Genomic DNA, 14,315 nt, shown 5'->3' with positions numbered 1-14,315 from the left:
TGCATTTCCTGAGGCCCCCGGGGGAGAGCAGACCGTGAGCGCGTGTATGGAGACCCCCTAAGATGCCAAACTTCCTTGTGCTGGCAGGGTCCCAGAGTTGTTATATATATTTAAAGAAAAGCCTCCAGTGCCTATCAGTCCCAGATTGGGATTGTGGGTACACAGAACATATTTGCTGAATTTTTGATTCAGCCAAGTTTATATTTTCAGGGGAAAGGAAAGCGAAAGCATTACGTAAGGTCAGTCAATGTGGACATTTCTCTAATGCCCAAAGACAAGCAATAGTGTGCTTTGTTGTAAGACATCGTAAAAAAAAGAATTAATTGTGGATATAATCCCAGAAAGGATTAAAAAGGGACTAGTAGGTTCTCTACTGAGGTAGGAACCTAGTGTGGATTGGGCCCTTTTCCTTCTTTAGGCACACAGGGGGACACTTGCTGTTTTTCCTCTTCAGAGAGCTGTGATTTAAACTTGACCTAGAAAGCCTTCTCAAGTTGTAAAGTCAGACCACACAGGAAAACGGCATTCTGCCACCCTTACCCTCAACCCACCATGGTCTTTGATTAAATGGCCATCTCCTTTTGTTCTTGAAAACATTCTTCTATAGGACAGAATATATACACTGGCCACATACAAGCCCCCCTGTGTTTATCTGTATGTGCATGTGCTAAGTTGTGCCTGGGTACCAGGAACCAAGAACTAAGATGTTTCAACCACCAGCCCCCTTCTCCTTCCCTCTAGAGCTACAAGAAATCCAATTGGTTCACTGAAGTGTCAACAGGTTAAGCCTAACAGTATTGTGGCCATATATACACCAATCTACCACAAATGACTGCCATATGCTAGGGGTGGAGTTTGTCTTGGACAGTCTGAGCCAGAAAGAGGACAAGATTTATAAAAAAAAAAAAAAAAAAAGAGAGAGAGAGGATACTTGTTTTCCCATAGGTACAGAACGTGCTGATTCCTTTTGGCGTAGTTTTCTCATATAAAGTGCTTAAGAGTTGGACAGAATACCTTTAGACGTCATAACTAACATAACCAAGACGTGTTTACATTCCTACCAGGGCAGAGTATCGTGAACACTTCCACTGACATTGCAGAACTGCTGTGATTTTTTTCTAACATATCATGCCATCTGCACACATAATAAAATAATCCAGTAGTTGCCATGCTAAAATAGGACTTCTAGTGAAGGGCACAGACAGCCCCCAAAGGGAGCTTGAGTTATGCACAGTGATGAAAACTGGAAGCAATTTTCCAGCTAATGGTCTGCCAATGACCACTTGGAACAAGTTGGCACTGTATATTATGCACCTCATTTAAAAATCCACAGCAAACTAAGATTTTCCAAAGCCCATAATCTTGACTGAATGGGTGGTTTTTTTCAGTTAATCTGGTTAATCTGTCAATGCTCCATGGATATCTTCTGGCAGGTGCCATGAGTTAGTCTTTCTGTGAGGAACAGGCCATGTTCATATCAACTGGCAGGACAGCAGCTTGGAAGGCTAACCACGTTTATGGAGAACCCTCGGTTGAGGCTGCAAGAGGAAAAAGGGGAAAAACGCGGTGAGTCATTTCTTTATGTTCCCAGATACTGGTATGAAGCAATTATCCTACTCAAACAAACTCTAACATCCTTTAGGTCGAAGAGAAAGCTCTAACAGATCTAATAGTTACTCAACTGCAGGACAAATTTATGATGGCTCTTGGAATGGTCCTTCTACCATTTGGCAGAGTATGGAAAACATCCATCTCGGGGACAGGCGAAGTTGCCTGGAAGGCAGGGCAAAATCAGATCTCTGGAGCTGGCATTCATCCCTTGATAGTCTGTGGTTTGAGAAACCATTTCATACATTATAGAGCTTCATGAAGTTACCTGATCTGGAACAGGATAAGACTGGGAGTGGTGTGAAGGCATTTGTGTGTGTGTGTGTGTGTGTGTGTGTGTGTGTGTGTGTAGGGCATAATGGTGGTTTTATTTATCAGGGAGATTTCCTGGGATAAAACCTAGAAGGAAGCAATATGGCTGGAGTTCCTGAGCTTGCTAGTTGAAAAGTGAGACTAGCTGAGCAAGTCAGAGAAGAGACAGAGAAAGTTGTCAAAGTCTGACCAGAGATTAAACTACCTGCACTGCAATCTTGCTTTTGACTTTGGGAATGCTGGTGCAGATCTCTTCCTGGGTTTTGTAATTTTTTATTTTATAATGTTCCTTTTATTTTATCTGAGTCCTCCCTATAGTTCCTTATATGGAGGCCCTCATTTATTAGTTAATATGAGAGTGCCATGGAATGTCTTGTTCAGAAAAATATCAACATTAGCTTTATTTAATACACAAAACTATTGGGCATTGGAAGAGAAAAAAAGCAAGAATTCTTGATGTTAAAAAAAAAGAAAAAAACTGACCTAGTTTTTAAAACTGGCTTTTCAAAATAATGAGAGAACGCAAAATTTATAAGCACGTTTGATTACAACTTACTGTTTTTGAGAAAATGCAAAAACAAAAGTAAGGTACTATTTAAGCATACTAAATATAAAATAATACACACTACTGATAAGGTTGCAATGAAAGTAGAATACTAATAAATTGCTGATGGCATTGTAAACTGGAAAAATAATGTCAATTTATTTAAAAACTATTAAAAATTCACATTCACATTCACATTCACTGTTCCCATTCAAGGAGTGTATCCTAAGGAAACAATCTCCAAAAAATGATAGAAACTATATGCACAAATATACAACCCAGAGATTATTTATAATAGTGGAAAAATTGGGAAATGAGTCTTCCATTGTTGAAAATGCAGGTTAAGTAAATGATGGTGCATTAATTAGCAGGATAGATGCTTATATGGCTATTAAAGTAATAATTATGATGATTATGTAGCTACATGGTAAACAGTTATGATATACTACACTATAATACTTACACATATGCATAGAAAAGAATTCTAAGTGAAAGGAAGAAAACGCTAGGATTTTTATTATTGTTGTCTTAAGTATTTTGCAAAACACCAAAAATTAGGTTCACAAGAATGCAGATGTGACCCACGAGCAGTGACTAATGAAAGCATCCGTACTCATACTAATACTACCTCAAAAATAACTACTTTGCAGTTTCATTAAGAGATAACACTCTAGGGGAACCTGGATGGTTCAGTTGGTTACGTGTCTGATTCTTGATTTTGGCTCATGATTTGTGGGTTCAAGCCCTGTGGGATTTTCTCCTTCTGTCTCTGCCCCTCCCCCGCTCACACATGCTCTGTCTCAAAATTAATAAATAAACCTTAAAAAAAGAGAGATAACACTCTAGTAATATGGAAGGGGGCGAACAGAAACCAACATGAATAAAAATCTTCTACCCAGGTCAACCTGCGAGGGAAAAGGGCGGCCTAGGGAATTTCTGGGAACCTGACACAGTACACCAGCCTTTTGAGACTTCTAAAATCCACTCTGGAAAAACGTGTGACCTTGGAAAAGTATTCCTATGAATGACCATAGAATAAAATTTAAAAGTGAATAAAGATAATAGTGAATTCCAATTAATCACTATACATTGAACCCTGAATCAAGAGTTGAGAACTAGGCTTATCACAGTTGCTATTCTTCCAAATAACCATGTTTTCCACATGAACTTCTAACAGATGATGGAAAGCAGGTGTGTCAAGATCTGTAATAATCTTATAAACACTAACATAAGCTGAGCCCACTGTACTTCACAACTCTTTCACCTGTGGTTCCTCAGTTCACTTCTTAGGATAGGTAGGAATATCCCATTTTATGGATAAGGAAATTGAGGCCCAGAACCAAAGCCACACAGTTTGTGAGGATTGAACCTGTGCTCAGACTTAGGTATGTCCCAGTCTAGCGACACGCAGGAGTGACAGGGACACATATATAAAGTGTAAATATTCGTAGCCTTCCCCATTCTCCTCTCTCCTAAGTAGGATTCTGTGTTTATCCATCGGCCCAGTCAGCACTATAAAGGGCCCTGCTGGGCATGGAAGAAAATTGAAGACTTAATTTATGTTACACAGACAGATGATAGGAAGAGCAGAGAGGTACTCTTGTAAAACACTGACAGAGGCAGACGTAGAGTTCACAGAGATACCAAGTGGGGGTTTAGGAAGTGAGACAGAGAACTTAGATGGCAGCAGTGGGAACTGGGCCTTTGGCAAACAGATGGCCAATGAGAAGCGCGTGCTATGGCGTAATGCCCCCTTGACCATCTTTCCACGGAAGAGTAAGGAATTCATTGCTCCTTGATGCTTTCACAGTGAGTTGTCTTTCACTTGACTGTGTCACCACATTGAGTTGGGCTTTATGTGGGAGCAAGAGGCCTCTGTTTACTCAGGCTGCATGTGAAAGGTATTGGCCTCGGGTCAGGCTTGAACCACTGGTTTTCTATCACAGATGTACAGTGATGGACTCTGCTGTCATCCCTTTGCCCTAGAGTTTTGTTATCTGCAGCTGGAATCATGTCTTCAGGTACAGAAGAGCTACCTGAGGTCAGAATGTAAAGTGGCAGTTCATGATCTTCCAGATGGTGCTCTTTTTGGGTGCCATCCCCCAGGCTTCAGCCATCCCAGATTCCTTCCAGCTCCTCATACACACTGAGCGTTCGAGCCTTTGCTCAGCCTTTCCGCCTGCCTAGGATGCCTTCTTTGCATGCCCTCTGACACTAGTGAACACCTACCCCTCCGTCTTCCAAAACCACCTTGTGGTCTTGTGGCACATTCTTTACAAAGTCTCCTTTCCCCTTCATACAGCTGACAACTTCCCCCTATCAGCCAGCATGGCATCTGAAACCTTTATCACCAAACCCACCATGAACACTTTATTTTAATGTATCCATCTCTCCTAAATTTCTTGAGGCTCATATAATGGCTTTTTAGTGTGTGTCTTCCTAGTGCAAAGTGCAGTGCCCTGTGTATAGAAAGTGCTTAATGAATAGTAAAATTAATGAAGAAATGAATGATGTTGGAGAAAAAGAGTTCTCTTCTCTTCTCTTCTTTTCTTTTCAATTTAATTCAATGCTTAATTTTATAGGAGATTTAGTCCTGTAGCTCAAGTCTGCATATGGAGAGGGCAATTGTTCTAATTCTTTTCTTGCCATCTAAGAGCTAAAGCCACATGTGCTTTATGTATGTGCTGGCTATGTATGGATTTGCAAATAACATATAGTGAAGGGTTCTTCCTCAGATCTCTGTTTGAGGGTCAACATTACTATTCAGGTATTCTGGGAACTAACCACCTCTTACGTCCAATGCCTCCAGAGTTTGGGAAAAGTAGAGAAGCATTTAAGTCCAGTGATTAAGGGCATGGGCTCTGGAATCAGGCAGATCTGGGCTGACATCCCAGGCTTGCCACTTACCAGCTATATGATGTTGAAAACATTGATTTCCCCAACCTTCAATCTCTTTACTTTTATAATGGTGATCATTTTAAAACGGGTTGCTGGAATGATAAAATGGGCTCATAGAAAAAGCACCTTGCATGGTGTTTGGCAAATAGTAAATATCTGCTGAGTGATGGCTACTATTTATTATTATTATTACCACAAATTCCCAAAATTCCTTAGAGAAACAAGAAATACAAATAGGGCAAGGCAAGGTTCTAATGCCACAGCTGGGGGCAGTTAAGAGAAACACCATGCCCAGGGGTCAAGCCTTTGCACCCTCCAGGAGAAAGATAACACTCTTCTTGCCTGCCAAGGCCACAGTCAACACACTCTGGCTTCTACTCTCCCCCAGATTAGTGCAGACAATGACAGACGGCTCCATGATAAGGAGATTTCACTTCAAAGGCAGGAAGGGGCCCAGGAGGCAATGGTCAGCTTGGCACAGGAATCAAAGAACAGATCTGGGACTGAGTGTGTCCAGCTCCACCTTTCCCTACTCCAGCAGCAAGGGGCTGATGGGATTCGTGTCTTTAGGGAAGGAGAAAAGATACTGTGTATAGGCAGCCTTACCTCTCATGGCTGAGGGAAGGAAATAAGATAGTTTCTTAGAAGGTGTTTAGGGTTTTCCATTCAAAAGGGAGAGCCATAATAAATAAATAAAGGGGCCATATCCTCTATGTGAAAGTGTCTTTTATGTGACTCAAGTTTGAGGACTTTGCATTTTGAGGTGGGGCTATTTATGTCAGATGTGAGATGCACACTCCAAAGGAGTGAAGTCCATAGTTGCCCCTCCATTATGGAAATAACAAGCAAAACTAACATTTGTTGAGCAGCTACAATGGGCCAACGGAAGTTTTATAGGCAGTTACTCATTGGATCCTTACCACCATCTCTGAGGCCTGAATTGTATGATCTTCTTAAAATAGACCTGGAAAAAATGAGGCCAGGTTCATTAACTCCTCACAGTCATAACACTAGAAGGTCTAGGGCCAAGACTAGAACCTGGATCTGCTCTTACCACAATGCTTTCCTGACTCAATAAGAAACATAAGGGGGAGCTTGGGTGACTCAGTTGGTTAAGTGTCTGACTCTTGATTTCCACTCAGGCTATGATCTCATAGTCGTGAGATTGAGCCCATGCTTAGTGTGGAAACTGCTTAAGATTTTCTCTCTCCCTCTTTCTCCCTCTGCCCCTCTCCCCCACTTGTGCTCGCTCGCTCTCTCTCTCTCTCTCTCTCAAAAAAAAAAAAAAACAAACAAAAAACAAAAAACAAAAACATGTTAGGAAAGCAAATTCTTTAACTCCCAACAGGAATGCAGGAAAGCAAGTAGCTGTGTTTGTATAAAAGAATGCTCATCACCCTATACATAAAGTACCATAAATAGAGAAAGTTAGTACATTTCTATTTAACAGTCTGAAATCTTTCCTATGTTTAGAGCAGTAGTCTTCAACTGTGTACAGTTCCCCCACCCCCAGCCTCCCCAAAGAGATATCTGCACCGTCAAAAGACATTTTTGATTGTCACAACTAGGGGAGTATTACTGCAACTGGGGGGGTACAGGCCAGAGACCCTACTAAGCATCCCAGAATTGCCTAGGACAGACGCCCCATCCCCCATCAAAGAATTATCCAGCTACTGAGGTTGGTTTAGAGGATACAGGTCCTTGTTTATCTTCTCTTCCTCGTTGTGAGCCAAATATATCACTCCCGAAATAGGCCAAGATAAAAACCAACTTAAGTGTGCCCGTTGTGTGTACAGGAAATAAGGCTGAGCTCAAACCTCACTCCTTCTATTCATCATTTGCTTGTTTTATTTTATATTCAATGTAATCAAAACCTCTAATACTAAATTATTTCTAACTTTTAGAACCCTCACAGGCATACCATCATAAGAATCAAGAGTGGATGATTTAAACAGGTATGCACACTTAATTAGTTAGCACGTAGGGGAGAAGTCAGGAGATAAAAGAAGGACAGAAGAGGATTTATGTGGTGATAAAGCTGAACTCTACCACAAGTCCTTTGATGGGAGAGCTCATATGCCTTCTCCATTTCATGAGGTTCCTTTCTGCCACTGCCTGCTTCCCTATTGTTTGGGGGGTCTTTGGCCCCTGAGAGTATGATTAAGAAATTAACTATACCCCCCTGACTGCGTGAAAATCAAGGTCTGAATCTTGGACAAAATGAGTATCAGGCTGGCAGAGGACCTGGGTGAAGGGCAATAGAACAGATGATGCATACAAACTAGCTTGCAGCTTCTCATAAACCCCAGTAAACCGGAAATGACAATGGTGCTGTTATGGGTAACTTTTGTGTCCACCGGACCGGGCCACAGAGTACCCTGATATTTGGTTAAACATTATCCTGAGTATGTCCATGAGGGTGTTTCTGGATGAGATGAACATCTGCATCAGTAGAGTGAGTACCGTACATTGCTGTCTCTAATGTGGGTGGTCCCCATCCAATCAACTGAAGGCCTGAGTTGAACAAAAGGCTGAGTAAGCCTCAGCCAGGAGAAAGAATGAAATCTTGCCATCTGCAACAACACAGATGGAGCCAGAGAGTATGATGCTAAGTGACATACATCAGTCAGAGAAAGACAAATACCATATGATTTCACTTATATGTGGAATTTAAGAAACTAAACAAATGAACAAAAAGAGACAAACCAAAAACCAGACTCTTCACTACAGAGAACAAATTGGTGGTTGCCAGAGGGGTGGTGGGTAGGGGATGGGTGAACTAGGTGAAGGGGGTGAGGAGTACATTTATCATGATGAGCACTGAGTCATGTATAGAATTGTTGAATCACTATACTGTGCACCTGAAACTAATATAACACTGTATGTTAACTATACTGGAATTTAAAAAAATGAAAAGAAAAAAAGAAAGAAAGAAATGCTTTTCTAAAAAAAACCCAAAAAACAAAAAAACAGCCAAGTAAGGGAGAATTCACTCTCTATGTCTGTCTTTGAGTTAGGACACTGGTCTTCTGTCTTTGGACTTGGAGTCAGACTTGGACTGAAACTTACACCATCAGCTTTCCCAGGTGTCCAGCTTGTAGACCTTGGGCCTTCTTAGCCTCCATAATTATGTGAGACAATTCCTTTATCTCTCTCCCTGATATCTCTCTGACCCGTGTGCACTTTCTCTCTCTAGATAGATAGATTTGTCTGTCTTTCAATAACTAGAGATGGGTAGATATAGATACATTGATACATCTCCTGTTGAAGAAGCAAGGTCTCTTACTGGTCTCTTACTGTTTCTCTGGAGAACACTAACACAGAGTCTGTAGATGACAATGACCATAATAGTAAGCACTATTATTAACCAAGTACTTACTACATGCCCTAGCATCATGCTAAGAACCTGTGTCCACTGTGAAGCAACTTGAGGAGGTAGATATCGTGACTTCACTCCACAGATGAAGGAAGTTAGGCTTGGAGGGATAAATGAACTAACACGGGCTATACTTTAGGCCAGCCTATGACCCTTGATCTGGTTATAACGTGTCAGGGGCCTATTGATTATGGAAGTGCTAAGCAGGAAATGTGCAGCCCCAAAGCCCCATGGGAACATATTCAGGTAAGCATTTCTACCTAGTTGGGATAGGAAGGCTTTGCCCTCCATTCCCCATCCTCTCAGCCCTCAGTTTTATTGGTTCAGTTAGAATGTGATTGGCTCCCGATACTTTAAGAGTCTTTCTGCAGTTGGCTTTGCAGTCCTCATTGGCTTGGATTGTCACCTCTCTCTGGGGTTTTAGAGGGTCCATGAGATGAAGCTGGATCACCGCACACACACACAGTGAATGAGAGAAGGAATGCACTTGTGTGTAAGCTGTCCCTCTCCTAACTCTAGGTCCTATGGGTAAAATTTAGTTTCTGCACTTCAAGGTTTGAGAACTCTGACATTTCAGCCAGAGGTTCTCAAACTTGACTGCATTGGATTCATCTTAAAGAGCGTCTTAAAATTTTATTTTTGTCCAGACTCTCTGCATTTCCACTGATTGCAAATGTCCAGGGGGAGGTCTGCAAAGCTCTCTGTTTACAAACGGTACAGTGATTCTCACGAGATCAGCATGGCCTAAGTCCACGGAAGCATCTATGCCTTTTCCCCAGTACTTAAATAGTAGTTATTTGTCCTTCAGACAGAGAAAAGTGTGTAGACTGTGGGGAAATTTGGTTTAGTCTTGTTCAGTTCACATAATAAAATACCAAGAATCTTGGATATAATACAATGCAGTGATCCAAATATTGGCTTTTAGAATGGGACAAGAAAAGAGCAGTGAAGCCTAAGCAAGCCATTCAACCCACTCACAGTCCTGGAAACTTAGGCATGCTCTATCATTCCAGTATTATTTACAGGCTGATGCATGCATCAATTAATCAAGCAAGCAAGTAACATTTATTCCATTGAGTACTTACTAAATGCCCAACATTGCCTTCGGGCCTTCAGGGCTGGAGGAGTTTCATATCTATATCATTGTACTTGTCATACTGTATTAGAACCACCTGATGATGTCTTTGTCTATAAATATAGACAATTTTACAGTCTTTGTCTATAAAAATGTTTCTCACACTTTACTGTGTTTAGAAATCCCCTGGGGAGATTGGTAGGGCATAGATTTTGAGCCCTGAATGGAAAGAATCTGATTTAGTAGGTCTGGAGTAGGTCTGTAAATGTGCATTTCTAACAAGCTTGCAGGGGACCCCAATGTTGCTAGTCTGAGGAGCACTCTTTAAGAACCATTCGCTCCCAACCCCAGGCTTCTTCAGGCAAAGAATATGTCATCTTCTCCTTCTGCAGGGTGTAGAAGAATGTCTAGAATATCAAAAGTGCTCTTGAAATGTTTGTTGAATAAATATAATGGCTGAGCTACCTGAGTAACATTAGCACTTACTTAAAGTAGAGGCAGAATTTATTTGGGCAACATAATATTGTTCTCTAATGAGAACTGGTTGAGAAATTTCAACGTATACAAGCATCTGAACTCCGTGAAGACTCTCTGAAAAACCAGGACACCTATCAGGATCAGTCTCAGGGCATGGTTTCCCCAGGAAAATGGCAACACCTCACCCAGCTTTATGGCCATTCTGAACTAGAACTGCTGACCACAGTGGCTGCCATCTTGTACCACATGAATATGATTTGATGTCTTTCTGGGAGAAAGTATCATCAGGCTAGATGCTCCCCGCAGGGATGCATTTGGACAGCCAATTAGGAGGAGGCAATCCAGTGATTCCATTCTCAGCACTGGACATAGGTAAGCATTTCAAGTCATTAAATTCCAACAGCCACTCTAAAAGCCCACAGAGCCTTCCAGAAGAAAACTGTGTCCACTGGCACAAACAACAACGAATCTCATGGGAGATCATAAAAATATGCCTTGAAGTTTGATCCAAGTTGCCTTTAAAATTCCCTCCCATCTCCACAATGTCAGACGGGCTGGCAGATTATATTCTGAAGGACTGTTTCCTAATTTCTCCCATTGCTTCTGCTTCCCACCTCACTCACTCACAGAGCAGGGTGCCCTTTGTGTTTGCCAAATGAGTAAGTCAAGTTCCTTTTCCTTTTTTTTTTTTTTTTTTGAAGTTTATCTATTTCCTTCTTTGTCTAGTTAACCCTTCTTTAATCTCAAAGGCCTCTCTTTGGACCAGTGCAATAGCTTCTTCATTGGAAAAATATTCTATTAGACTCACAACTTCAGAAAAACATGTCCAAAAAAACTCTTCAGATCCTGCAGCTTTTCCAAGAGAAAGAAGAAAGCACACTTTTTTAAAAACGCTTATTTTTGAGAGAAAGAGTGTGAGTGGGGGAGGGCCACAGGGAAGGAAAACACACAGAATCCAAAGCAGGCTCCAGGCTCTGAGCTGTCAGCGCAGAGCCTGAGGTGGGGCTCGAACCCATGAACTGCAAGATCACGACCTGAGCTGAAGTTGGGTGCTTAACTGACTGAGCCACCCAGAAGCCCCAAGAAAAGCATGCTTTTAAAGGAGTATACAGGGGCGCCTGGGTGGCTCAGTCGGTTGAGCGGCCGACTTCGGCTCAGGTCATGATCTCGGTCTGTGAGTTCGAGCCCTGCGTCGGGCTCTGTGCTGACAGCTCAGAGCCTGGAGCCTGCTTTCAGATTCTGTGTCTCCCTCTCTCTGACCCTCCCCCGTTCATGCTCTGTCTCTCTGTCTCAAAAATAAATAAACGTTAAAGGAGTACACAAAGTATACTTATTTTTCCTCTTTTTGCATGGGGGCAAGTGTCTTTTTGAATTCATGCCACACAAGCTAAATAAATATGAACATATAAAGCTGATAACAATGATGGATTTCACCAAGCAGAAGCTTAGAGTGGAAGGGTATTTTACAGCAGTACTTCTCAAATTTTAATGTGCATATGAGTCACCTGGGTATCTTGTTAAAATGCTGATCATGCGGGTCTAACAAACTCTCAGGCGATACTGGTGCTGCTGGTCCGTGGACCACATTTCGAGTAGCAAGGCCACAGAGTTCTTAATGCAGAGCAGCACTGCCCAGTGGAGGCTTCTGCAGTGATACAGATGTTCTATATCTGCTTTGTCCAATATGGCAGCCATTAGCCACATGTGGCCATTGAGCACTTGACATGTGGCTAGTGCCTGGAGGAAACTAACTTTAAATTTTATTTAATTAAAATGTTTTCATGTTTATTTATTTTTGAGAGAGAAAGAGAGAGAGAGAGAGAGACAGACAGACAGACAGAGACAGAGTGCAAGTGGGGGAGGGGCAGGGAGGGAGAGAGAGAGAGAGAGACACAGAGAGACACAGAATCCGAAGCAGGCTCCAGGCTCTGAGCTGTCAGCACAGACCCCGATGTGGCGCTTGAATTCATGGACTGTGAGATCATGACCTGAGCTGAAGTCAGGCACTTAACCGACTGAGCCACTCAGGTACCCCAAATTTTATTTAATTGTAATTCTTTTAGATTTAAATGGTCACCTGTGCCTAGTGGCCACCATATTGGAAAACAGCTTTGTAGAGTAGAAAACAGACTGAAAAATTTAGGAAAAAGGTTTCTGAAAGAAAGAAAAAAAAACCCCTAAAAACCAGGGGAAACCACAGATTCCCCTCAATCCTATTGTAAATTTATACTGATTCCCACCCTCCCCTTCCTGCTTTCTGTAGCAAGGGCTCAAGGTTTCCCCTCTGTTCTCCAGAATCATTCTATAAACAAAATAGTGTAATTAGGAAAGGCTTTATAAACATTCTGAGGTGCAGAAGATTATCTCGTTTACATAAACCCTTTTGAGTTGGCAAAAACCAAGTCAGAAGTCTTATAAGAAGTAATTCTTTTGTTACAGGCACTTTCACCTTGGGTACATGGAGCAGGACTCTGAAGACAGGCTCCAAGGTTATTTCTTCACTGTGGGTTTTGGCCTGGAATGCAGGAACACATGCAAACCGTTCAGATAGTCAAGAAAAGTTCAAAAGGAAAAAGAGCTCAGTTCAAGTTGAGTTCCCCCAAATGAGAAAATGCTGAGGGTGGGGAAACGGTAGGGTTTAGTTTTGTCTAAACTGGATTTATCAGCTCTCAGCAGGCTACAGTCTATATTACAGCTAACGAGGTTGGGGGCTCTGCCCTGGGCTGGTGAGTACTAATTTCCATTGAGGAAAAAGTTATGAGGCTTGGATGTCTTAATGATAACAGATAATTTCTCTGTGTTGGCACAGCTACAAAGCACGTTGCTATGAAACTGCATAGATCGGGCTATTTCTTCTGTGTACACAGTTTCCACTTAAAGAATTCACTTGGCATGAGTTGCAAACCTGCTTGGGGACCCTTGTGATTAATTGCTTGAACTGGCTGGTGGCCATCAGCAGGATCTTGCATTTTGCCGGGTTCTACACAGAATTATGAAACTGGAGGTTTAATGGGATTTCAGGTAATAGAGCCCAGATGTCCAAGACTATGATGTTTGAAATTACACTGCTTGCAAGGCTTTGGGGCTTAAACCTTATTTATTTCTTGCTTAGTAAATTTGCCTGTTCCCATCTTTATGTCACCTTGGACCAGTCAAATGCTAAGGTCTTCATTTTGGCATACGGCATCTAGAGAAACCATTCACAAACATGCACCTGTAGCCAACAGCCTGGAGATACACGAGCTCCCTACCTTCCTGCCCTGGCTCTTGGGATTATCTTTCAGCCAAAAATATGGTAATTAACAGCCCTTCTACCACCTTGCTACTATACAGCACTTCACTTCCAAACTGCTTTCACACATTTAATTGCATCTTATTCGGTCAGGGTCTAGAAGAAATGGGCCGGGACAGGTATTATTATCTCCATTTGGATGAGGAAACCAAGGTGCACAGAAGAGAAGGAATAATAATAGCTAACATTTGTGGACCCTGTGTGCCAAGAAGTACTGTTCCCATGGGAGCTTCTTGTGCAGCATTTCCTTTAAGCCTAACAACAGCTTTGAGATAGATATGATTATCAGCTACACTTTGAAACCCAGAAAACAAAGGCACGCAGAGTTTGGGTCACCCTGCTAATTACTGAGGGAGCCAGGCTGGAAGCTGGTACTCTTGCTCTCAGTTACCTCTTTAAGGAGTATCGGTGGCATCACAGACAAGACCTCGGAGTCTGTTGTTGCTAACACAGCATTCATTTTACATCATTTGCAAGACAGAAGACAGATCCCAGGCACATTTTTCTAAGGAGAAGCCTTCTGTATTCCTATTCCCTGCTTTCTTCCAGAGCAATGCTGCCTCCTGAATGCTCTGAGGGAGGAGGGAGATTCTGTTGAATGGCATCCCATTTGAAAAAAATACTTGGCCTAATATTCTAGGTCCTTTAGATGACACTTCAGCCTATCCTTCCAGCCTTATCCATTCTGCATTCCAGACAGAGGAATTGATGGAATTTGTCCCACTCTGCCTCT

At 42.0% G+C, this 14,315-nt stretch overlaps 1 protein-coding gene across 1 annotated transcript in view; it reads right to left on the bottom strand.

Annotated features, from left to right (window-relative positions):
• Positions 1-631: 631 nt before the first annotated feature.
• The window catches only part of SAMD12 (sterile alpha motif domain containing 12), a 380,122-nt gene continuing 366,438 nt past the window's right edge, over positions 632-14,315 (bottom strand). The window contains exon 5 of the mRNA XM_049632982.1: positions 632-1,538. Within this exon, the coding sequence (XP_049488939.1) occupies positions 1,516-1,538 (23 nt within the window). The 3' untranslated portion in view covers positions 632-1,515. The remainder of the gene's footprint in view (positions 1,539-14,315) is intronic.

The sequence above is a fragment of the Panthera uncia genome, chromosome F2 (genome assembly GCF_023721935.1).
Source record: "Panthera uncia isolate 11264 chromosome F2, Puncia_PCG_1.0, whole genome shotgun sequence".
Classification (NCBI taxonomy): Eukaryota; Metazoa; Chordata; class Mammalia; order Carnivora; family Felidae; genus Panthera; species Panthera uncia.
Note: the sequence above shows the minus strand (reverse complement) of the source record. Positions and strands in the feature narration are given on the sequence as shown.